Below are 23146 nucleotides of genomic sequence, written 5' to 3'. Positions count from 1 at the left end.
TTTACGCTATAAACAAAAAAAGTGCGACAATTTTGAAAAAAAAGCAATATTTTTCACATTCTGCTATATGACATTCTCAAAAAAAAAAAAATGTAAGAATCAAAATTTTTGAACATTTTAGGCCAATTTGTTTTCTGCTACATATTTTTGGATCAAAAAATCGCAATAAGCGTATTTTGATTGGTTTGCACAAAAGTTTTCACGTCTACTAACTATGGGAAAGATTTATGTCATTTTTATTTTTTTAATTTTTTAATGGTACTAGTAATGGCGGCAATCTGCGATTTTTTGCGGGACTGCGACATTGCGGTAGACAGATCAGACCCCTGACTGATATTTTTGACACTTTTTGGGGGACCAGTGACATTACTACAGTAATCAGTGCTAAAAATATGCGCTGTTACTGTATTAATGACACTGGCAGGGAAGGGGTTACCGTTATGGGGGATCAAGGGGTTAAATGTGAGCCTAGGGGAGTGATTCTAACTGTGGGGGGGGGGGCTTGTGAAATGACCATAGAGACATGTGATCCTATATAGAAGAATAACATGGGCTCTATGATCATTCCAGAGAGAAGGACGATCGACTGTGTTTACAACAGCTGACCGTTCTTCTCTCTCAGCGGGGAAAGATCGCGGTTGTCAGGCGGCAATCGGAGCCATCTGACACACGCATCAGCTTCCCCACTGACGAGCGGGGGCGGGAGCGGCGCGCGCTCGCCCCCTAGCATCCTGAGAGCGAGCAACGTGTACCTACGTCGCTTTGCCCAGGAGCGGCTGCCTGCCGCAGTATATCTGCGGTGGGCGGTCGTAAAGTGCTTAAAGGAGCGCCCGATGTCAAAGATAGGAATCCAAATTGGATCAAAAGATCGTTGTTTTAATGATAGTAATAGAACATGTTGGCGCCAACACGTTTGGGGGGAACAGAGACTCCCCCTTCTTCAGGGCATTGCTGTTTGGCTCTAAAATTGACAGCATAAGGTTATTCAAGTTGGATTCTTATTTTTGACATTGGGCGCTCCTTTAACCTACTACCACTAGACACTTTGAAAACGACCACCTCAAGGTAGCAGCCCAGACCCTCTAAAAGGGTCCATTGCCACGTTTCCAATCAGTCGGGCCAGATCGATTGGGAGCAAATTTCCCCAAGTGGCCCTCTTTTATCACCCACTCATAGACCCTCTATTGAGTAGGTCAGTCCAGCACAGTCATCAACTTTTTAAAAAAAAAACCTCCTACTGTAAGCATGTTTTCGGCGTTAGAGGCTAATTCCACCTTTCACAACATATTTCAAGTTACTCCCATATTTAGTAACATGGTGCCATTCCCTAGCCCCCAACCTTAAACCTACAGTATACCCCCTGCACATTTACTTAAATCCCAGCAGGCTTCTGACTAGGCTGGCCTTACATTATACAATTCTCTTGTACAATTTTCCTCTAGATTTACCAAAACCAAATTATTTGAGGTCAAACCTAAACACTTTCGATTTCTTTGCAGTCAGGCAGGCCCTTGCACTACATAGGTAAAGGTAAATCTAAGAAAAATTGCATAATGTATGGCAAGCTGAAAGGCCATTCATTTTAAGTTGGCATGCCTGTGCATGTATAGCCATGGTTTGTATTCACAGATTTCTGTGAATGGAGAGACTGAAAATCCCATCAGCCACTGCAGCAGAGGGAAAGCACAAGTGTGGTGAGGTCACTGCACTCGTAATCCATTGGTACGTCCTCCAGCTCCATACGTGATGGTTCATACAGTGATACTGACATCGGGCTGGAGGAATAGTCTGCAGGAGCATTTGGATTGTGAAGTTGTATCAAGTGTTAACTCAACTATGACTAAAGATGTAATTTAACTTTAGGGGGTGTAGCCATAGTGGGATCCTCAAGCCAGCCTGCCTACACCTTATGGCGCTTTTCCACTGCATGGAACCGAACGGTTCGGCTCGCTTTTGCGCTTTTCCACTGCATGGTACCGCAGGGTACGGTGTTGGAACGGTTTGGTACGGTATGGCGGCGCTTTTCCACTACATGGAACCGAACGGTACGGCTCGCTTAAACGGTACCACCTCGGTTGTGGTTCCAAGAGGGCCGTACCGGTACCATATCCCACAATCCTTTGCATGCAGCATTGACTGTTTGTCACTACTAGCTACTGATTGGTCAGAGAATCTTTGGTATCCCACCCACTTTTCTTTAGTGGAAAAGAAAACCGTACCAAACCGTTCCAACACCGTACCATGCAGTGGAAAACCAAACAGAGCCAAGCAGGGCCGAGTGGAGCCGAGCCGGTACTTGCAGTGGAAAAGTGTTACTCTAATGGCACTTTTCCACTGCATGGAACCGTACAGGTTCGGCACGCTTTTGTGCTTTTCCACTGCTGGTACCGCATGGTATAGGGTCGGAACGGTTCGGTACGGTACGGTATAGGTTTGCTTTTCCACTGCATGGAACCGAACGGTACGGTACGGTACGGCTCTGAAAAAACAGTACCTACTCAATTGTGGTTCCAACAGGTACCAAACCGGTACCATATCCCACAATCCTTTGCATGCAGTCACTACTAGCCACTGATTGGTCAGAGAATCCCACCCACCCCGTTGTTATCCCACCCACTTAACTTTAGTACTACTTTAGTGGAAAAGCAAACCTATACCGTACCGTACCGAACCGTTCCGACACTATACCATGTGGTACCAGCAGTGGAAAAGCAAACCGGGCCAAGCAGGGCCGAGTAGAGCCGAGCCGGTACGAGCCGGTACTTGCAGTGGAAAAGTGCCATAAGTGGCTTGGTAGAAAGGTAGAGTGGAGTTCACCAGGTGCTTCCAAAAATCAATTGAGGCGAGAGAGGGCTTTTTTCAATGTAACATACCGGTAACAGCTTTTCTAGCAAAAAACAGTAGGAGGCCAAGGAGTGTCCTTTCCGTGTTTGTAGAGACCAGACCTTCCACCAAGCCTAGTAGGCAACATTTACTATGTCATGCTAATATAGAGGGATGGCTGGACAAGTCCAGAAGATATGTGAAAAGTCCCCCCACTGAGTGATTGCACTGCCAACAGGAGGAAGAGTTCGCTTGTGGAGCCCGTGTGGTGTAAAATAAGCAGGGTGTGCTGGTTTATATTGAATTAGGCAGTCCCTAATAGAGATGAGTTGTTTGAATGGCCTGTCTCAGATCTCTTCTCAGTCCTACTGATCCAGTTCAGGGACATTTGTCTGCTCCTGCCATTTTCAGGTCCTCCTGCAAAGGTACCCATGGTGGCCTATTTTGCCTATCCCTTGACCTTGTCCTGGTCGCCACGCATATCCAGGTTCCCATGCAGTGCCTTGCTTGGGCCGTTCATCTGAGCTTTCATGCAACTGTCCTGGGAGTCACTGCAGAAGAAGCGGGAGGGTGAGGGAGCGGAAATGATTGGCAGTGAACCTTGGCATCAGACATTCCCGGATGTGTCAGGTTTCGTTCCAATTTTACAAATTTTGTTCAGCAACTTTGTGTCATTTCTGAAAACACAGCAGCATGTGTGTATGCCTCAGGGGTGTAACTACAGGGGTTGCAGGGGTTGCAGCCGAAACCGGGCCCAATGCTCCAGGGGGCCTGTGCGGCTCCCCTGTACACCTGAATAGGAGGGGCGGCGGGGGTGGCATGTAGAGAAATCACTGTCTTCCTTTTTCCTCCTGTAGCTGCAGAAGGAAAATGGAGGAGATTGGTTCCTCTGTATGCTGCCCCCGCCACTTCTCCTATCCAGTTCACTTGTGTTCTGCTGTCTCTGGGCCCCTGTGTGCTCCCCTGGTCCCCCCCCCCCCCACTGTGCTGCACCCCCCCCCCCACCCCCCCTGTGCTCCCTTCTCTCTCGTGCCGGCTGCTGCAGGGGATGTGTCACAATAGAGAACCAGGAAGGGGTCGGTAAATATGTAATTTACCAGCTCCTTACTTTTCTGGATGGACAGAGTCATAGTCAGTGACATTGTAAAAAAATAAAATAAAATGATAAAAAATAATACAATTAAAGTACCAAAAAATAAAAACTACTGACACCAGTGGGTGAACTTTCAGGATAGCAAAGGTCTCACTTGCGACCGGGCCCTGGCATCCCACCACCATGGGGAGGCCCCAAGATGGCAGGAAAGGGGTCCACTGCAGAACTTGTGAAAGGATCCCATTGTGGGACTGTAATAAAGGGCCCCGCAATGAGCGTAAAGGGCCCCAGGATCAGTGGGAAGAACCCCAGACTTGAAGGGAAGGGCCCCAGCCATGGGTCCGGGGGGCCCTTCATGGTTTCTTGCACCGGGGCCCTGAAGGTTCTAGTTACGCCTCTGGTATGCCTGAAATGTACAGTATTGAATGCTAATTCAAACTTAGAATGTGCTAAGTGGTGACAGGTTCTCTTATAGGATACATATCTGCATTGATTTTTCTGCCTACATGGAATTCAGCTTTAATAAGCCATAAAGCTTTACAGCTAATTAGCACAGTATGACTTAAGGCAAGCAATTAAGATAAACCTAGACCCCCTAATTAATGGATTTCTAACAAATAGCAAAAATAAACCATCAGCACATAATTAATGATCATAAAAAAAATGTACGTTAAATGAAATAAACTAAACTACTCCAATACACTCAAACACCCTTTCCATAAACATGGGTGCCTGGGACCATGCAATGTAAAATTTGGGCATTTTTCCCCACTCCTGGGGCCTACAGCAACCCATAAAAATCAATGTCTGTTTGCAGATATATGCTAGTACTTGTATAAAAAGGAACATGCATATGGACCTACTCCCTCCCATAGAACTCAATGGCTGGTACTTGCATAGGCACACGCATGCATACAGCCTGCATCCAGGGTCTCACATCCGTATGCACACGCGTGTTTATGCAAAAACTGGCATACAACCTGTGTACAGCTGCAAAGAACCATTGATTCTTATGGGTGACTGTAGTCAGCCATTGACTTCTCTGGCTCCCGAGCAGGGCTGCTGTTGGAAATCATGGGGTCCCGTACAGCCTACCTGGCAAGCCCCCCCCCCCTCCCAAATATATTAAGACAATGTTTTCACAAAAAATACACTAAAGTCGTTATTAGCGGACACAAGCATAACAGTGAATTTGTGTAAATTATATATTTTTAATTATTTTTTACATTTAAAAAAAAAATATATATATATATATATATATATATATATATATATATATATATATATATATATATATATATATATATATATATTTATTTTAAAAATGTTAAAAATGTTTACAATTTTTTTTTTTTTTTTTACAGGACAGGGAAGCCTGCAGCATTGCAGGGGGGGGGAGGGGGAGCGTCACAGTGAAAGGGGGGCACACGGGGAGAGGGGGGATCAGAAGCAGGCAAAACAGGGAGGGGGATCGGTGTTGGAGAAGCAATTACAAGAAGGATGCCCTGTGTCTGTGTCTCCCCCTGCAGTAGCTGAAAGCTGGCAGGGGAGGGGGGGGGAGAAACTGGCTTTCAGCTGCTGCCTGGAGAGACCCGCTCAGGGCTTCCTTCTGTAATTTCCCTCTGCCCAACTGCACTGATTCCCCGTGCTGTTGGGGACCCCCTGTGTGCCTGGGCCCCCTACAGGAGGACTGGTGGTTCTCCCCTATCAGCGGCTCTGCTCCCGGGCAGGGAAATATCTTCAAATTTCAAGTTTTCCCCAGGAACCTGTGAGCTGGACTTCCAAATTCAGTATATATATATATATATATATATATATAAATCTGTTTTTATATGCAGATTTCACCTAAGCAGCTTGACAAGTCATATTACATAGTTACATAGTAGGTGAGGTTGAATAAAGACAATAGTCCATCCAGTTCAACCTGTGTAGGTGTGTGTGGCTGTAATCATCTCACATAGCCCTGAATGTTATGATCCCTGAGATGTACGTCTAAGAGTCTTTTGATAGCCACCATACTTCCCGCAGAAACCACCTCTTGTGGTAGACAATTCCACAATCTTGTAGCCCTAACAGTAAAGAACCCGCCTCGTTGCCTGAGATTAAAACGCTTCTCCTCTAATCGCATTGTATGTCCTCGAGTCCTCATGCAATTCCTTTGAATGAACAGCTTTTTTTCTAAGCTGAGATCCCCAGATCCCCAGAGATATTACTCCACTCACCCTCAGAAAATTCTGGATTCCTGGCTGTCAATCTGACCCAAAGGCTTAGGCTTGAGTCATTAACAAGTCGGAACAAGTAAACAAATAAGAACGCTCATCCTTTCTCTGGCTTTCCTGGTCTGCTTACTTATTGGGGGGGGGGGGGGGGGGGTCAATGACATTGGACCAGAGGATCAAAATAACAGCCAGGCAACTAGCAGTTTCAGAAGATGGCCAGAAATAGTATTTCTAAGTTTACTTTATTGCCCATGTGTCGTGCTCAGGACCAATGAAAAGATCATTGTAAAAAGGTTTTTATTTCAGAGATCTTTTTTTTCTTTGCAAAGTAGAGCAGATGAAAGACACTGACATACTTTTTTAACCTGGTTTCACTATATTTATCCCCTTTGTAATGCCCTTGTGGGGTTTTTTTTTTTGTCATGCTCACTTCTATTTTTATAGGTTAACCTGAAGGAACAAGGCCGACTGCTACGCCAAGGGGAGTTTGTGATCTCCTACAGGAAGAGAAAGTGCCTGAGGAGGGTGTTCCTCTTTGAAGACCTGATTCTGTTCAGTAAAGCAAAAAAGGCCGCCTCGGGAAAGGAAATCTATGTGTACAAACAGTCCTTCAAGGTAATCCAATGGTTTCTTGTAGCTGTTTGATCAGAGCATTCTCTAAGGCAGGCCATACATTATGCAATTTTCTTTCCTTCAATCACTGGTTGAAAGAAAAGAAAATTGCTCAATTCCCCCATCATCACAACCAGCATTGATGGGGGAATCCCTCCCGCAGCGGTGCAGGGCTGTTGTATTCTGACAGCAGGAGGTTTCCCAGCTGTCACAATACACTGTTGACTGCCGGTGGCTACAGACACCAGCAGTGATTGCACAAAGAAATAGACAGGCTGGTTGTACTGAATTTCATTGATAGACTGACTTCAATACAACCAGTCTGCCCATAGATGGATCGAAATTTGGTATGTTCAGCAGGAACTGAGAGCCTAAGCAAGCGGCTGAGAGGCGCAGCAAAAATCTCTGATTCCTGCCGCTACTATTGGAAACAGCCCTAATCGCCTCCTCTGAAAAACGATCCACCACAGATTGCTTTTCAGAGCTTTGCTTGTCTGAACCTAAGTTGGCCATACACCTGCCGAAAAATAGTTCAAAAATCTGTCATTTGGTCCAATCGTCCGTTTTTCCTCTAGTTAATGGGCACAGATAGAAAATCGTTTTCAAATTTTCAGAGCCGAAAAATCGAAGGAACAGTTTTGAAAATCTGCCGGCCGATCGATAAACGAACGATAAATTAAAAGGTTAATGTGTTTCTCGGCCGACCTGCTTGCACTAGGTCTATGTGACAAACTGAATTCATTTATGTCCATTGAACGATTTATCGTTTGAAATTCGGTCATTACATGATCACACAATCGTCTGCTCTCAGGGCCAATTTTTAGTTTTTCGAAAATGAGTTTGCCTGATATTTCAGCAGATGTATGGCCAGCTCTAGCCTTATGGTGTGAACCTAGCATTTATGCAAAATAAGCTATGATCAATAGCAGATATTCTTGTGAATATCTGAAGCATGGGGCATCTCTGTTTAAGGAGAAGATTGTTTGGCTGTACTTCTCCTGTGGATCATAGATGTGCGGTTCATTCTGCAATCCTGTAACCTGTTTTCAGCAGACAGTGGGCTGAAGCCCGCTGCCGGCTGACTTCACAGAGCCGGTCCAGGCTCAGGCATGATCGCGACAATAGAGTCGGGATCCACACACATGCCTTTACCAGTACCCTGCTCAGCCTTTCATTGAGCAGCTGAGAGCTTGAGCTGGCCGCTCCTGCCCACTCCACAGCCCAGTGCTCCAGAGAGATGTGAGAACTGAGCGATCGGTGGTGTTCGATTGCTCAGTTCTCAGTGTTAAGAGGTGTCTGGGACAGATGCAGCCACCCACATGCCTTTACCAGTACCCTGCTCAGCCTTTCATTGAGCAGCTGAGAGCTTGAGCAGGCCGCTCCTGCCCCCTCCACAGCCCAGCGCTCCAGGGAGATGGGAGAACTGAGCGATCGGCGGTGTTCAATCGCTCAGTTCTCAGTGTTAGAGGTGTCGGGGGACAGATGCAGCCACCCACATGCCTTTACCAGTACCCTGCTCAGCCTTTCATCGAGCCGCTGAGAGCTTGAGCTGGCCGCTCCTGCCCCCTCCACAGCCCAGTGCTCCAGAGAGATGTGAGAACTGAGCGATCGGTGGTGTTGAATCGCTCGGTTCTCAGTGTTAGAGGTGTTGGGGGACAGATGCAGCATCCACCTAGGTAAGTATGATTTTGAAAAAAAAAACATACATCTTTCTTAATATATTTTCCATCTTTGCCTTCTCTCAGACTTCAGAAATCGGCCTAACTCACACATTGGGAGGCAGTGGACTCTGCTTTGAAATCTGGTTTCGAAGGAGGAAATCGGAGGACACGTACACTTTTCAGGCCCCATCTGCTGATGTCAAGGAAGCTTGGACTGAAGACTTACAGAAGATTCTGTGGGACCAGGCAATAAAAAACCGAGGTGAACTGTGCCAACTGCTACACATCAATATATATGATGATACTCATATTATTAATCTTATTAAAATGAAGCATTTTTTTTTATAAGGCTCAGTAGCTGTCAATTTTATTATTGCCTTCTGAAAGCTTAGATTGCTTTAATGTCACCAAGGATACTTTTTATAGGCATTGTCCATGATCAGGTCAGCCCTGTAATTTACACTGATATGTGTGATACACAATTTCCCATGGTGCAGTCTCTGAAAAAGGGATTACTCAGCATATTTTATAAATTAATGTGTTTTCACCATGTCTGAATATTGACTGGCTTTCAAAAAAAAAAGAAAAAAGAGTAACCTGCGTTATATTCATCTAATGGAATTCCCTTTAAACACTTGACCTGCAGAAGATTTACCCCCCTTCATGACCAGGCCACTTTTTACAATAGGGCACTGCATTACTTTAAATTGGGCGGTTATGCAACGCTGTACCAAAATAAAATTGATATCCTTTTTTCCCAGAAATAGAGCTTTCTTTTGGCGGTATTTGATCACCACTGCGATTTTAATTTCTTGCGCTATAAACAAAAAAAAGTTTTTTTTTGAGCAATTTTGAAAAAAAAAAAGAAAAAATATGTTTTACTTGCTGCTATATAACACATCCAATAAAAAATAAAAAAAAAATTATATATATATATATATATATATATATATATTTCTTCATAAGTTTCGGGTCAATATGTATTCTGCTATGTTTTTGGTAAAAAAAAATAAAAATCCCAATAAGCATAATTGAATTACGCAAACTTTATGGCGTCTAAAAACTATGGGATGTATAATGGAATTTCTATTTATTTTTTCAGTAGTAATGGCGGCGATCAATGACTTATAGCGGGACTGTGATATTGCGGCGGACAATCAGACACTAATTGGCACTTTTCACACTTTTTGGGAACCAGTGACACTAATACAGTGATCACTGCTAAAAAATATGCACTGTCATTGTACTAATGACACTAGCTGGGAAGGAGGTTAAACATCTAGGGCGATCCAAGGGTTAAATTTGTGGCTAGCCAGTGTTTTGGTGTACACTATGTGCTGTTTTTACTAGGAGAAGAAATTTATTCTAGCCCCTGCTTTGCAGGACCACAAAATCCATTCCTTGCCCCCTGTCAGAAAGGTTATCTGCCTTGTTTACATAGGCAGATGGCCGTTCTGTGTTCTTTACTGATGATCTGCGGGTGCCGGAGGACATCGAGTGACCAGCACCTGCAGATTGGCTTCTGCTGTGAACATTCAAAGCAGAAGCGGAGCGCGCATGCCCCCAACAGGCGGAAACACAAAATAACATGTATATATATATATATATATACGGGATCCGGTGCACAGATGCCGCCCTGTAGCAGTAAATCTGCTATAGGGTGGTCAGCAAGTGGTTAAAGTGGACCTAACAGTAATAGCGGATCCAACCTGAGTTGTCAGATTTTTTTTTTCGCTCAACCCACTAGGCTTTAAGCTGGCTGCACATTATACAATTTCCTTGTACAATTTTTCTAAAGAGGACCTGTCACGATGTCATGTTGTTCATCCCTTGTAATAGCAATAAAGTGATCAAAGAAAAAAAAAAATGCTAAAGTGACGGTTAAAAAAAAATGTTAAATAAAAAAAAAATGCTTAAAGTGCCCCCGTTCCCCCATACTCATGCGCAAATGCGGATGCACACATAGATCCCACACACATATGTAAATGGCGATCACCCCACACATGTGAGGTATCAACACAAACGTCAGAGCAAGAGGAATAATATTAGTGCCAGAACTCCTACGTAACTCTAAACTGGTAACCTGTAAAGGCTTTAAAGTGTTGCCCATGGAGATGTTTAGGTACTGTAATTTGGTGTCGTTCTACGGGCGGATGCAGTTTTAAAGCATGACATGTTTGGTATCTATTTACTCGGCGTAACATCATCTTTGATATTGTACCAAATAAGTTGGTATTATATTGTGTTTTTGTGCATTAGAATTAAAGTGTATTTTTTCTAAAACAAAGCAAAAAAAAAAAAAAATTATATATATATATATATATATATATATATATATATATATATATATATAAAGGGTAAAAGACCGCGCTCATAAAACATATATATATATATATTAAAATCCAACGTGCATCGTGAATTCTGTGCTCAGAAAGTGTCCCGCAAAAATTCCATGTGAAAATCCGTATAAATAATGGAAACTTTGCTTCAGTAAATGTCAAAACCACCAGTCACTCGTGTTCGTGGGTTAGTGCTCTCCTTCACCGACACCGCATGCACATCCCACTTACTGAATGAAGTTGACCCCTATGACAGGCAGTCAAAATAGGCATTTGATTGGAAGTAAGCAGCACTGTCCCAAGGGTGGGGTTTCACCTAAATTTCTGGATATCGGAACCACCAATGTATAGGGATAATGCCCGCAAACATAAGAAGGGAAGAGTAGCAATAAAGATTCCATTTATTAAAAATATGCAGTAACTTACAGTTGAGTTAGAAATAAATGGCTTGTATGGGAGCTGCTCCAAGCAGGGAATGCATTCCACCTGCGCTCCAAACACCGGAAGTGATGTAGTGGCGTATCTTAGTCCCAACGTGTTTCGTCAGTAACGTCTGACATCATCAGGGGTCATAATATATAATGTTTTGGGTTCTTCTAGGAAAAAAAGTATGTTTTTTACATGTGGGAGCAAAATGCCAGAACAGTCCCGGACTAGAAGTCGTTAAGGATAGAAGGATAGGGCAATTTATTACATAACCCTTAATTTTTTTCTGTTTTATTCTCAAGTTACTAACCCCTGCATTATTGTACCGCAGAGATGCGCAGACAGGAGAGAGTGTTCTCAGGTCTTGGATGTAAACCTTTCACTGATATCCAGCCGAGTGAAGCAGCCATCAGTAGCAGGGCCATACCTCTGACCGGAGGGGCAGGTAATATATTTTGAATAGAAGCATTTCAGGCAATGTGTGAGTTCTGCTCTTTGGTTAAATTTCTGTACAGGTGTGGCTTAGCTGTATTTTAGCTCAGTTCGATGTTAGCTGGGGGCAACAAAGGAGATTCTGGCACCATAGTTCTGCTGCTGGGATCTTTCAGCACTGGAATGGTCGGTCCTTAGCAGGCAGAATGCCAACACAGGAGAAGTGAGTATTCAGAGAAGGTCTAAGTTGACTTGAATGGGTCCATTTGACAGCCGGTTCCTCCAGTCAACTTAGCAAGCAGTGTTCTAAATGTACTGCCATACAAACAATAGCAGCTGCAGCATTATATAGCTCTCCATATGTTAGGTTTTAGTTGGGCAGTCAGAGGGCAGAAAAACTGTGGCTCAACCCCTATTTTTACCACCCCAGCCCATCCATGTAAAAGAGGGGTTAGGGCTACACAGAGGCTTAGTGTTGGACTTACAAGGAGGGCAAATGTTAGGGTTACAGAGGATTAGGGTTATTAGTGATTAGGAGGGGGCAGTGGATGGTGTTATTTTTTATTTTATTTTATTGTTCTTACAATTGAATTTTTTTATTATTACAATTTTTTAACACGCCTGTTGTGGGGCTTTGGTGAGATATTCGGGGTCTAAACAGATCCCTGAGGTCTCACTTTTGAGATAGAGAAAGGGACTGGAGACACATTCCCCAGTCCCTGTCTTTGTAGCCCCAGCTGCACTGCAGATGAATGAATAGAAGACAGAGGCTCCTGTTCATTCACAAACTGAAGCATAGTAAACACAGTTTACTGTGCTTCAGTTATGAATGAACAGAGTCAGTGGTCGGTACTGATCATCTACTGTGTTCGTTTAAACAAGGAAGCAGCTGGTAAGCTGTATATATTTAACATCCCCTTCCCCGCTCTCCATCCTGACACATCCCCTGCAGCAGCGGTTGGGAGAGGAGAGGAGGAAAGCCAGCAGTGCTGCAGGGGGACAAGGGGGGGGGAGGGAGCACACAAAGGGGCCCAGAGAGCAGGGGGAATCTGATTCATAGTCGGGGTGATTGGTGCGATAGGAGGGGGCAATTACAAGCACAGATGTCCCTCTATGGCTCTTAGTAAAACAGCTGAAAGCAGCAGGAGGTTAGAGGAGGAGAAGTGGCTTTCAGCTGCTTCATGGAGAGCTTGTTATACTTGTGTTTGTAATTGCCATCACCCCTATCTGTCAGATTCCCCCGGCTGCAGGAGGTAGCAGGAGCCTCTCATGGGGTCCCCTACTGGCAGGGGGCCTTGGGCAGTGCCTATACAGTGGAAATAATTTTTTGATCCCTTGTAGATTTTGTAAGTTTGGCCACTTACAAAGAAACGAAGGGTCTATAATTTTTATCATAGGTGTATTTTAAATGATAGAGACAGAATAGCAACCAAAAATCCAGAAAAAAACACATGAAACAAATGTTATAAATTGGGTTGCAGTTCAGTGAGTTAAAATAAGTATTTGATCCCCAAGCAAAACATGAGGAACTTGGTGGAGAAACCCTTGTTGGCAAGCAAAGAGGTGAGACATTTCTTGCACTTGGTGACCAGGTTGTCACACATCCCAGGGGGGATTTTGGTCCACTCTTCTTTACAGATCTTCTCTAAATCCTTAAGGATACTTGGCTGTCTCTTGGCAACTCAAAGTTTCAGCTCCCTCCATACATTTTCTATGGGACTAAGGTCTGGAGACTGGCTAGGCCACTCCATGAGCTTAATGTGCTTCTTCTTGAGCCACTCCTTAGTTGCGTTGGCCATGTGTTATGGGTCATTGTCATGCTGAAAGACCCATCCATGACCCATCCTCAGAGGGAAGAAGGTTCTCATGCAAGATTTTACAAAACATGGCCCCGTCCGTTGGCCCCTTGAAGCGGCAAATTCAGTCTGTACCTTTAGCAGAGAGACAGCCCCAAAGCATAATGTTTCCACCTCCATGCTTGACTGTAGGGATGGTGTTCTTAGAGTCATAGTCAGCATTTTTCCTTCTCCGTACACGGCGAGTCCCCCTCCTCAAGAAGGCACATGTACTGTTATGCCAATCAACATCTAAATGATTCAGAGAAGGATTAAGAGAAAGTGCTGTGGTCAGAGGAGACCAAAATTGAGCTCTTTGGCATTAACTTGACTCGCCGTGTTTGGAGGAAGAAAAATGCTGACTATGACCCTTAGAACACCATCCCTACAGTCAAGCACGGAGGTGGAAACATGATGCTTTGGGGCTGTTTCTCTTCTAAAGGTACAGGCACATTGAGGGGCCAATGGACTGGGTCATGTTTTGTAAAATCTTGAATGAGAAACTTCTTCCCTCAGCCAGAACACTGAAGATGGGTCATGGATGGGTCTTCCAGCATGACAATGACCCAAAACATACCACCAGGGCAACAAAGGAGTGGCTCTGAGATGTGTGCAAACCTGGTCAATAAATACAAGAAACATTTTACCTTTGTGCTTGCAAACAAGGGTTTCTCTACCAAGTACTAAGTCATGTTTTGCTTGGGGATCAAATACTCATTTTACTTACTAAACTGCAACTTAATTTATAGCATTTGTTGTATGTGTTTTTTTCTGGAATTTTGGGTGATATTCTGCCTCTATCATTTAAAATACACCTATGATAAAAATGACAGACCCTTTATTTCTTTGTAAGTGGACAAACTTATAAAATCTGCAGGAGATCAAATAATTATTTTCCCCACTGTATTAAATGCCTATATTAAGGTAGGGATCTGGAGCTGCAGCTCCAATAGTCCCTTTGTTATTCTGGCACTGGTGTGAGGCTTTGTGTTAGGGTGAGTGTGAGGGATAATGTTATGGTTACAGTGATGATTAGTGTTAGGTTTAAAGGGAGGGTTAGTAATAGTGTTACAATAAAGGTTAGAGTTAGGGTAACAGAAAGGGTAAGTGTTAGGGCTGCCATGCCTAATAAGCCCTTTCATTTCTTAAAAGTGATTGTAAATCATCATCTTGTAAAACAACCCATTCGTTTTAAAATTGAAATAAAAGGCAAAACATTTGTGTATAGTTATAAAAAAATATATATATAAATACCTTTTTTCCTTTTTTATAAGCGATCACATTCCCCCTGTTCTAAGCTGCATACGAGCTGGTAGGTGGAGAGACAGCAGTACCCTAAGCTGTACAGGGAGGGCGTGTCAGGACAAGTCTGATCATTGGAGGAGAGCAGGCTGAGTTCCCAGCACAGCTAGAGACATGGTCACGGTGTGTTCTCCTGCTTTGTGTGGTCAGTTTTTAACCACTTAAGCCCCGGAAGATTTTACCCCCTTCCTGACCAGGCCCTATTTTGCGATTCGGCACTGCGTGACTTTAACTGACAATTGCGCGGTCATTCAATGCTGTACCTAAACGAATTTAAAGTCCTTTTTTTCCCATGAACAGAGCTTTCTTTTGGTGGTATTTGATCACCTGTGCAATTTTTTGATCATGCGCTTTAAACAAAAAAAGAGCGACAATTTTGAAAAAATAACAATATTTTTCACATTTTTTATATGAAATTCCCCCAAAAAAACGTAAAAATCAAAATTTTTTAACATTTTTGGCCAATTTGTTTGGTAAAAAAAATCCCAATAAGCGTATTTTGATTGGTTTGCGCAAAAGTTATTGCGTTTACTAACTAAGGGAAAGATTTTTGTCATTTTTGTTGTTTTTTTTTTTTGACGAGTAATGGCGGCGATCTGCGATTTTTTTGCGGGACTGCGACATTGCGGGGGACAGATCGGACCCTTGACTGACATTTTTGACACTTTTGGGGTTACCAGTGACATTACTACAGTAATCAGTGCTATATATATGCACTGTTACTGTAAAATGACACTGGCAGGGAAGGGGTTAACTTTATTGGGGAAGGAGGGGTTAAGTTTGTCCCTAGGGACGTGTTTCTAACTGTGCAGGGATGTGGCTTTACATGTAACAGCAGAGATCTACGGTCCTACATAGCAGGACCGTATGATCTCTGCTGTTACACAGGGAAGAATGACAGGCGGCTTCGTTTACATTAGCCGCCTGCCTTTCTCCCTTCACAGCGGACGATCGCGAGTGACCAGCGAACATCGGGTCCGCAGGTCACTCTCGCGGAGGTGTCCGTGAATGAGCAGGGGCGGGAGCGTGCCTCTGGCGGTGCGCGCTCGCCCCCTATTGGCTCACAGGCTAGTGACGTACCGATACATCACTTTGCCTGGCCGGGGCTGACCGCCGCAGTATATGTACTTGCGGCGGTCGGCAACCGGTTAATAGGAAAGCAGAGGGACTGGCAGGAACACCAGGGATTTCACACAAAGGAAACAATGCTGCTTGGGTAACAAATGCTTTAAAGCGACTGTTGGTTTTTTGAAAAGGTGAACAGTAGAGCCCTCTGCAAAGCTAGCAAATAAAACTTACCTCTCCTGCTATGCTCACCACCAAACTCTGCTGTGATGAACGGAGAAGGTTGCTGAAAGATCTTTAGCCTACAGCGCTATTCCGATTCCTTCCACTGTCTCTGCATCACTACTATAATGATGTAGGGGGATGACTCATGGGTTCTTAAACAGTGTTTTAATTTTTGACAGTCCAATTGCCAAAGCATCCATGGCATTGATTGAAAGGTCCTATGAAGAAACCAAGCTATGACTGTTCTTCAGGTCTTCCATCACTTTATTAATGGTGGAAGAACGTTGAGTAAGAGTTGATATTTCAGGAATAAAAAACGTTCTTCTTTGTTTAATTTATTTTAGAATGTATATTTTTAAAATATCAGGTCTTACTAAATGTCCAACCACCTTAAGCGCCGGTTCACACTACCGCGGCGCTACTTCCCGGGGCGACCTCCGAGATCGCGGTGCGAGCAGCGCGCCGCGACCTCGGAGCGGCCGCCACGGACTTCATAACATTGAAGTCTATGGCGGTCGCCTCCTGGTCGCCCCAAAGAAGCTCCGGACCCTTTTTCTAGGTCGGAGCGACTTGTGTCGCTCCTATTAGAACGGGTCCGCAGCTTCCCTATGGGAGGCGACCTGCGGCGACCTGTGAGGCGACCAGGTTGCCTCACAGGTCGCCCTAGTGTGAACCGAGGCTTAATAAGATGGGAAACTCGTTGTTTGAAGCATAAAGATGTAACGCTAATTAATGTTTAACTATTTTACTGATTGCCACGTCTGTGATTCTAGGTGGACCTATTATTCTTTTCCACCTTTCTTTTTCCAGATGAAAATCTCAACTCCCCCCCAGCCATTGCTTTACCATTCCCCACATCTCCCCCTCTGCCCCGGTCCATGTCAGTGGGCTCCAGGAGCAGCGCTAGCAGTGCCGTTTCTCTAGGCGCGTGTTCCTCCACCTCCTCTGGCCGTGGTTCTCTCAGTCCCCAGCATGGTTGTCCTGGATCCGACATGCCCTGGAGATGCTGTAGGACAGAACCCCTCCATGAAAAGGAAGCCAACGTTTTCTTAAGTGAGTAAAGTTATGATCATTGTGCATGCTTTACAAATTTAAAAGGACATGCTACATTTGGAAAAATTTTTGATCAATGTGATGCAAATTTAAAATGTTCTAATACTTTTGTAGCACACTCTCTAAGGAGCCTTTGATAAATGTGGTCCTATTTCCACGTTTTTTTTTTTTTCCATGTTTAGCCACACACAGCCAGGCACACAGCATTTTCTTCATTCTTCCACTTGCTGAGAAAACAGTCTAGTGGTTCTTTTTTGGGTTTTTATTAAGTACAATAAACTAGGATAGGGAGAGGGGTCATGGGATACCCCAAAACCCCAAAACTGTGGAACCGGATAACTTGATGACTCCTACATTCTGTCTGCACTGCACAAACAGCAGCCTGTGAAGCACTGAGCAGCCTTAAGCCCCGTACACACGCAACGATTATCGGCCGACCGATCGTCCGTCTTTTGTGAGAGTGGTGTTTTGTTGGTTGGAATGTGCCTAGACTGTACACAAATTTTCTCGCCCAACAAAATTCTACTTCAGAAGTGATGTCATGTGTTGGTTTGCTTTCTTTGTTTTCTTTCTTCTCTGAGCATGCCCAGACTTTCTCATTCGATTTTTCCCTGTCAATCTGTACTGACTGCACGAAAATCGGCCGCGTTTTGACGGCGGACAAAAATTTTATAGCCTGCACACCAGATTTTTTTCGGCCGAAAAGTCGGAGTTGGTTGTCGGAAGCATCATACTAACAAGCCGAAAATCGGTAGATCGGTCGTCGGACGAAAATTCCTGGCCAATTTTCGATGCGTGTGTACGAGGCTTTAGATAATCAATCCCTGCTCAAATGATTTCTTGGTTGCCAAAGTAAATGCTCAACACTAGGAGGGTGCTAGGCTTTATTTACAAGGAACGTAAAGAAGCCACTGTTCAGTTTCCCCACTTTTCCCTCAACTGTTTCTTCTCTCTTTGTCAGATCTGGGTGTCCAGTCTAAAGCCCCTTACACACGTACCGAATGTCGGCCGAACGATCGGCCGTCTTTTGTGCTGTCCTGTCGGCTGAAAAGTGCAAAAGACTGCACACGAATTTTGTCGGCCAACAACAGCCGACTGCAGAAGTGTTATCATGTGATGGTTAACTTTCCGTGTGTTTTTTCTTTTCTGAGCATGCCCAGTCTTGCTAATCTGCTGTTTGTCGGCCGAATTCTGTACTGACTGGCGAACAATCGGCCGTTCTGGTGACGGCCAACAAAAATTTTAAAGTCTGCACGACAGATTCTGTTCGGGCGAAAATGCGCTGTCGGCTGTCGGAAGCATCATACTAACAAGCCTACAATCGGCCGATCGGTCGTCGGCCGAATATTTACGGCCGACAATCGGTACGTGTGTACGGGGCTTAAGGCCTCTTAGCTTAACCGTACATGGACAATCTATAGGAGCCCAATCACACTATTGCTAGCAATTAAAGCCCAACTCTGAGCAAAAAAAAAATTGTAATTGTCCCCCATGAAATTGCTGTTAGTACGGCTTCTATGAATCTAGGAGGTGGGTGGACACCCTGAGAAATGCCATGCAGACATTGCTGTTGTGCATGTAGACAGGGAGTGGTGGAAAAAAAGGGTTCAGGAAGACAGCAGCACTGAGATGCAACAAAGAATGAAAGTAAGCCCTAAGGAAAGAAGTTTTGCCTGAATTTTAGCCTTACATTCTTTGGACACCAAAATGCATGTTGATGCAGTACATTCACATGTTGTCTTTTCTATAACACAACGCTGCAATCCAACAAATATAAACAGAGCTGATTGATTTATTGCAGCTTTCCTGTGGTTTCTGACGTTATACCGCGGGGAACTGCTTAGATGTCAATGCAGCCTGAAAGATAAAAGGACTTGACTTGAAAGAAGTAAAATATATTTTCTTCTAGCAATACAACTAATGCATATTTTTACAATATTAGTGGTTTCATCAGAGATTCACAGCTGGGATAAAATAAAACTGAAGCCGAGGTGGCTGGTGCAATCCAAATTGTAAATAGAACTGATCATGTGTTTCCCTTTCATGTTTGAAGTATGCAGTATAAGGAGTCTCTCACATGGATGCTGAGACCGTACAATAGGAATGGGCCATTTGTTTATGCAGTTTGAACTGCCAGATGTTTCATGCATTCAACACATATAGGGCCTCATTCACAGAGATGTACTACAATGTACACCCACACTGGGATATGCAGGTGTTCCATACATCCCTGTACAGGCAGTCCCATTCATGTCAATTGGGAGGCAGCAGCTGCAAGAACACAGGTGCTGCTCCTAATTTGAGAGCCGCATGGAGGCGCGGCCCAGAGCGCGCACAGCTGTCAAATTGGGAGCAGCGCATGTGCCCGTGCAGCTGCTGCCTCCCAATTGACATGAGAAAGACTGCCTGTACAGGGATGCACAGAACATATGTGCACCTCCATACAAACAAACATGGCCCTTACACGGATGTATGATGTAGTGCGCCCATGTGAATGAGGCTTAAGTCTGTGGGAATGCAGTGGCTACGTGGACACAGCTGCTCATCCTAATTGGACGGGCATTCAGGTGAGTGGCTTTAAAATAGATTTCCAGTAACTTTTTTTTTTTAACTTTCAGTATAGGAGCGAATGATTACAACCACTAGCAGTTTCCATTGTTGTCTGGGTCTCCACTGCAGTGATTTCCCTCACTTTCTGCCCCAATGACAATGTTTTCAATCTGGGGCAGGAAGTAATAGGAAATCTCCCCAACAGGGCCTCGGACAGTTATAAGACTTTGACATTGGTTCTAACCCTTTCTCTCCTAGCAAGAACTGAGAATATTTTGGCTGGAGTTACACATTAAGGCTAGGTTCACACATGTCCGGTGCGAATTTCCCCTCCATTTTCACTGAAAATTTCTTAAGCGGCTATTCAGCTGCGACTTAGGAAGCGGTTCAGATGCAAATTTCTGGAGCTGGCGGCCACCGCTGTCTTTTTTTAAATTAGCTGGTTGTAAAAGGAGTGGGCCGGGAAGCCGGCCGCCACGTCCATAACAGCGGATGACTCACCAGCTGTCAGCGGGGTTCCCCACTGACAGCTGAATTAAAAAAAATATATACATTGCCGGCTATTAAAAATCATGAAAAAAATGGTGAGGGGGTCCTCCCCACCCCCATCTATACCAGCCCTTTCGGGTCCGGTATGGATTTTAAGGGGAACCCCACGCCAATAATTTTAAAATAACACAGGACCCAGACTTCCTCAGTAGGATTGTGGGAAAGAGTCTCTTGTCCCCATCAAAATGGGGACAAGGTTCTTTGGGGGGGTCCCCCTGTCCCAAAGCACCCCCCATGTTGAGGGCATGTGGCCTGGTATGGTTCAGAAGGGAGAGGGGGTGCTCACTCATCCACTGCATGCTCAGATAAGGGTCTGTTATGGATTTTGGAGGGGGGGGCCATGGCATTTTTGTTTACATTTTAGCTTGGGGTTCCCCTTAAAATCCGTACCAGACCTGAAAGGGCTTGGTATTAACTGGGGGGGGGGGGGGACCCTACACTGTTTTTTTTTGTTTTGTTTTTTTTTTTCGAATTGAATTTGTGTTTAAAACTGTTTTGATGTGCAATTCAGATGTGTTCGCATAGAAGGCAATAGCCTGGAATTCACATCTGAACAACACCGCAGTGCTCAAAAAACGCACAGGGCTCTTTTTACATATGCAGTAAATGGGTGCTGCCTCTGCACCGCACATATGTGAACCGGCTCCATAGAAAACCTGTCTAATTTACATGTCATGCAAATCGGTTGCAGTTCAAAACGCATTCAATTTGCATGTACGTGAATGGAGCCTTAAGCTGATTCCTGGGAATTAAACAAATACCACCCTTGCAGTGGGGCCCCTTGTTGTTTTTTTACCAACCCCTGAAGCCTCTTTTCTAAGTTGCTCTGGCTGGTGGTCACGCAATGATGTCGTCAAATACAATGCAGGACCAATGGACCGCATTGTACATGAGGGATATTGAGGGCTCAACCACAACCCAGAGCAACTGAGAGAAGAGATGAATGCCTGCCAAAGAAGAAATGCCTGCCAAAGTGATGAATAAGGTAATTTTTACAGCCTTATTCTCCTAGACTTAACAAGCATTTAACTCTTGCAGAAGGGTATTGCAAGGGTGTTCTTTTTGTGTGATTCCTGGAGTTCAGCTTTAAGCAGTAGCGGTCCATCAATTAGGGGCGCAGGGGTGGCGCCCCCCCATCCATGCGCCCGGCCCCCTAATCTACATGCAGGGCGGCAGATGCATGGATTCCAATGGGAGATTTTTTTTTTTTTTTGAAGCACGGGATTAGAGCCAGAGGCTCAAAAAAGGGTGGGCTCGGGGCGCAGAGCACTGCGCCCTGAGCCCACCCGCTTGTATGACAATAGCGAATTAATATTCCCTATTGTCACACAGGTTCTCCTCCTGGCCAATCAGGAAGCGGGTCCTGAGACCCGTTTCCTGATTGGCCGATAGGAGAAGCCATGCTATTAGCGAAGGAGGAGGAGGGAGGAGACGCAGGGGAAGCCCGACCAACGAAGGGGGACACGGAGGAGACTGGACCAGTCTGGAGTCAGTCCAGGGGCAGCACAGGGAGAGTGAGCGGGCGAGAGGGGGAGGGGGTATGGTGTGTGGTGTGGGCTGGAGCTGGTGTGGTCCGTGGTCAGGTCCGTCTGCCGCCCCCTCCCCCGACACATGGAGCACCAACCGCCACTGGCTTTAAGGAATACAATGGTTTAATAGCAGTGATATACACTATGCTTTCCCTTTACAACATAACAGCTGAAGCACTTTTTTTTTCGTTCCTTCCAGTTTAACATTTCAGTCTGCTATATTTTATATGCAATAAGGCCATTTCAGTATATTTTATCTAGAAATTAACCGATGGATAATTTTTTTGTGGTGTATTTTAGCGGCCAGTTCAGGCTCTTCCGAGGGAAGCGTGAGTGGGTTCAGCTCACCGGATTCCAGCCATCCACCACTCACCCATAACAACATGTGTTATCCCTTGGACTGCTGGCGTACTCATCATGCTATGGACAAGCCCCCGGCAAACAACATCCCATGAGCGCAATGACCTAGGGAGCAATCATCCAAATGTCTACTTAACTCATCTGTATTATTTATATGAATTTCTTATATATGTAAATAAATATGCGATGTTCTAGTGGACACTAGAACGCTTCAACAATGTAATCTCAAATTTCTGTGTGGCTGCGTGATATTTTAAAAGAGATCATTAGAAATTATTTTCCTGCCCTTAGCCAGATACATGTATTTATTTTGGAACAATTCATCTGGTCTCTTTGAGTCTGAAATATCTGATTAAATAAAGAGTTATTTGCACTGGGTTGCAAATCTCACAGGCTTTGCTTTTTTATTGAATTTGGAAATGTTTGCATGTATAAACTGTCTATAAATTTTACACATATATTTCATATATTAATACACTGCATACACTATATGGCCAAACATTTCTGCAGAAATCTCCATCACATCTTTATGAGCTTGTTGGGCATCCAATTCCAAACCATGAGCATTAATATTGAGTTGGATACCCCTTTGTGGGTATAACAGCCTACACTCTTTTTGGAAGGCTTTCTACAAGATTTCATTGTATGTCTGTGGGAATTTGTGCCCTTTCAGCCAGAAGAGAATCTGTGAGGTCAGGTACTGACGTTGGAAGAGAAGACCTGGAGCTCAATTAGACATCCAATTCATCCCACAAGGTGTTCGGTAGGGATAAGGTCTGGGTCAGGGGTGTAACTACAGGGGTTGCAGGGGTTGCAATTGCAACCAGGCCCCATGCTCCAGGGGGCCTGTGCTGCTCCCCTGTACACCTGGATAAGAGAGGCAGCGGATGCAGCATGTAGAGAAATCACTGTCCTCCTTTTTTCTCCTGTAGCTGCAGGAAGAAAATGGAGGAGATTGGTTCCTCTGTATACTGCCCCCGCCCCTGTGTGCTCCCCTGGCCCCTCCCCCCCACTGTGCTCCCTCCCCCTGTGTCACAATAGAGAACCAGGAAGGGGCTGGTAAATATGTAATT

At 44.6% G+C, this 23146-nt stretch overlaps 1 protein-coding gene across 2 annotated transcripts in view; it reads left to right on the top strand.

The window, feature by feature from the left end:
* The window catches only part of KIAA1755, a 140365-nt gene extending 118007 nt beyond the window's left edge, over window positions 1–22358 (top strand). For both annotated transcript variants that reach the window (XM_082272012.1, XM_082272013.1), the window contains exons 17-21: window positions 6580–6750; window positions 8493–8670; window positions 11505–11618; window positions 16843–17085; window positions 22014–22358. In XM_082272012.1, coding sequence (XP_082128138.1) covers window positions 6580–6750; window positions 8493–8670; window positions 11505–11618; window positions 16843–17085; window positions 22014–22168 — 861 coding nt within the window. In that variant the 3' untranslated portion in view covers window positions 22169–22358. The remainder of the gene's footprint in view (window positions 1–6579; window positions 6751–8492; window positions 8671–11504; window positions 11619–16842; window positions 17086–22013) is intronic.
* The last annotated feature ends 788 nt before the right edge of the window (window positions 22359–23146 follow it).

The sequence above is a fragment of the Pelophylax lessonae genome, assembly GCF_965119305.1.
Source record: "Pelophylax lessonae genome assembly, chromosome: 11".
Taxonomy (NCBI): domain Eukaryota; kingdom Metazoa; phylum Chordata; class Amphibia; order Anura; family Ranidae; genus Pelophylax; species Pelophylax lessonae.
This window is presented reverse-complemented; position numbering and strand designations above follow the sequence as displayed.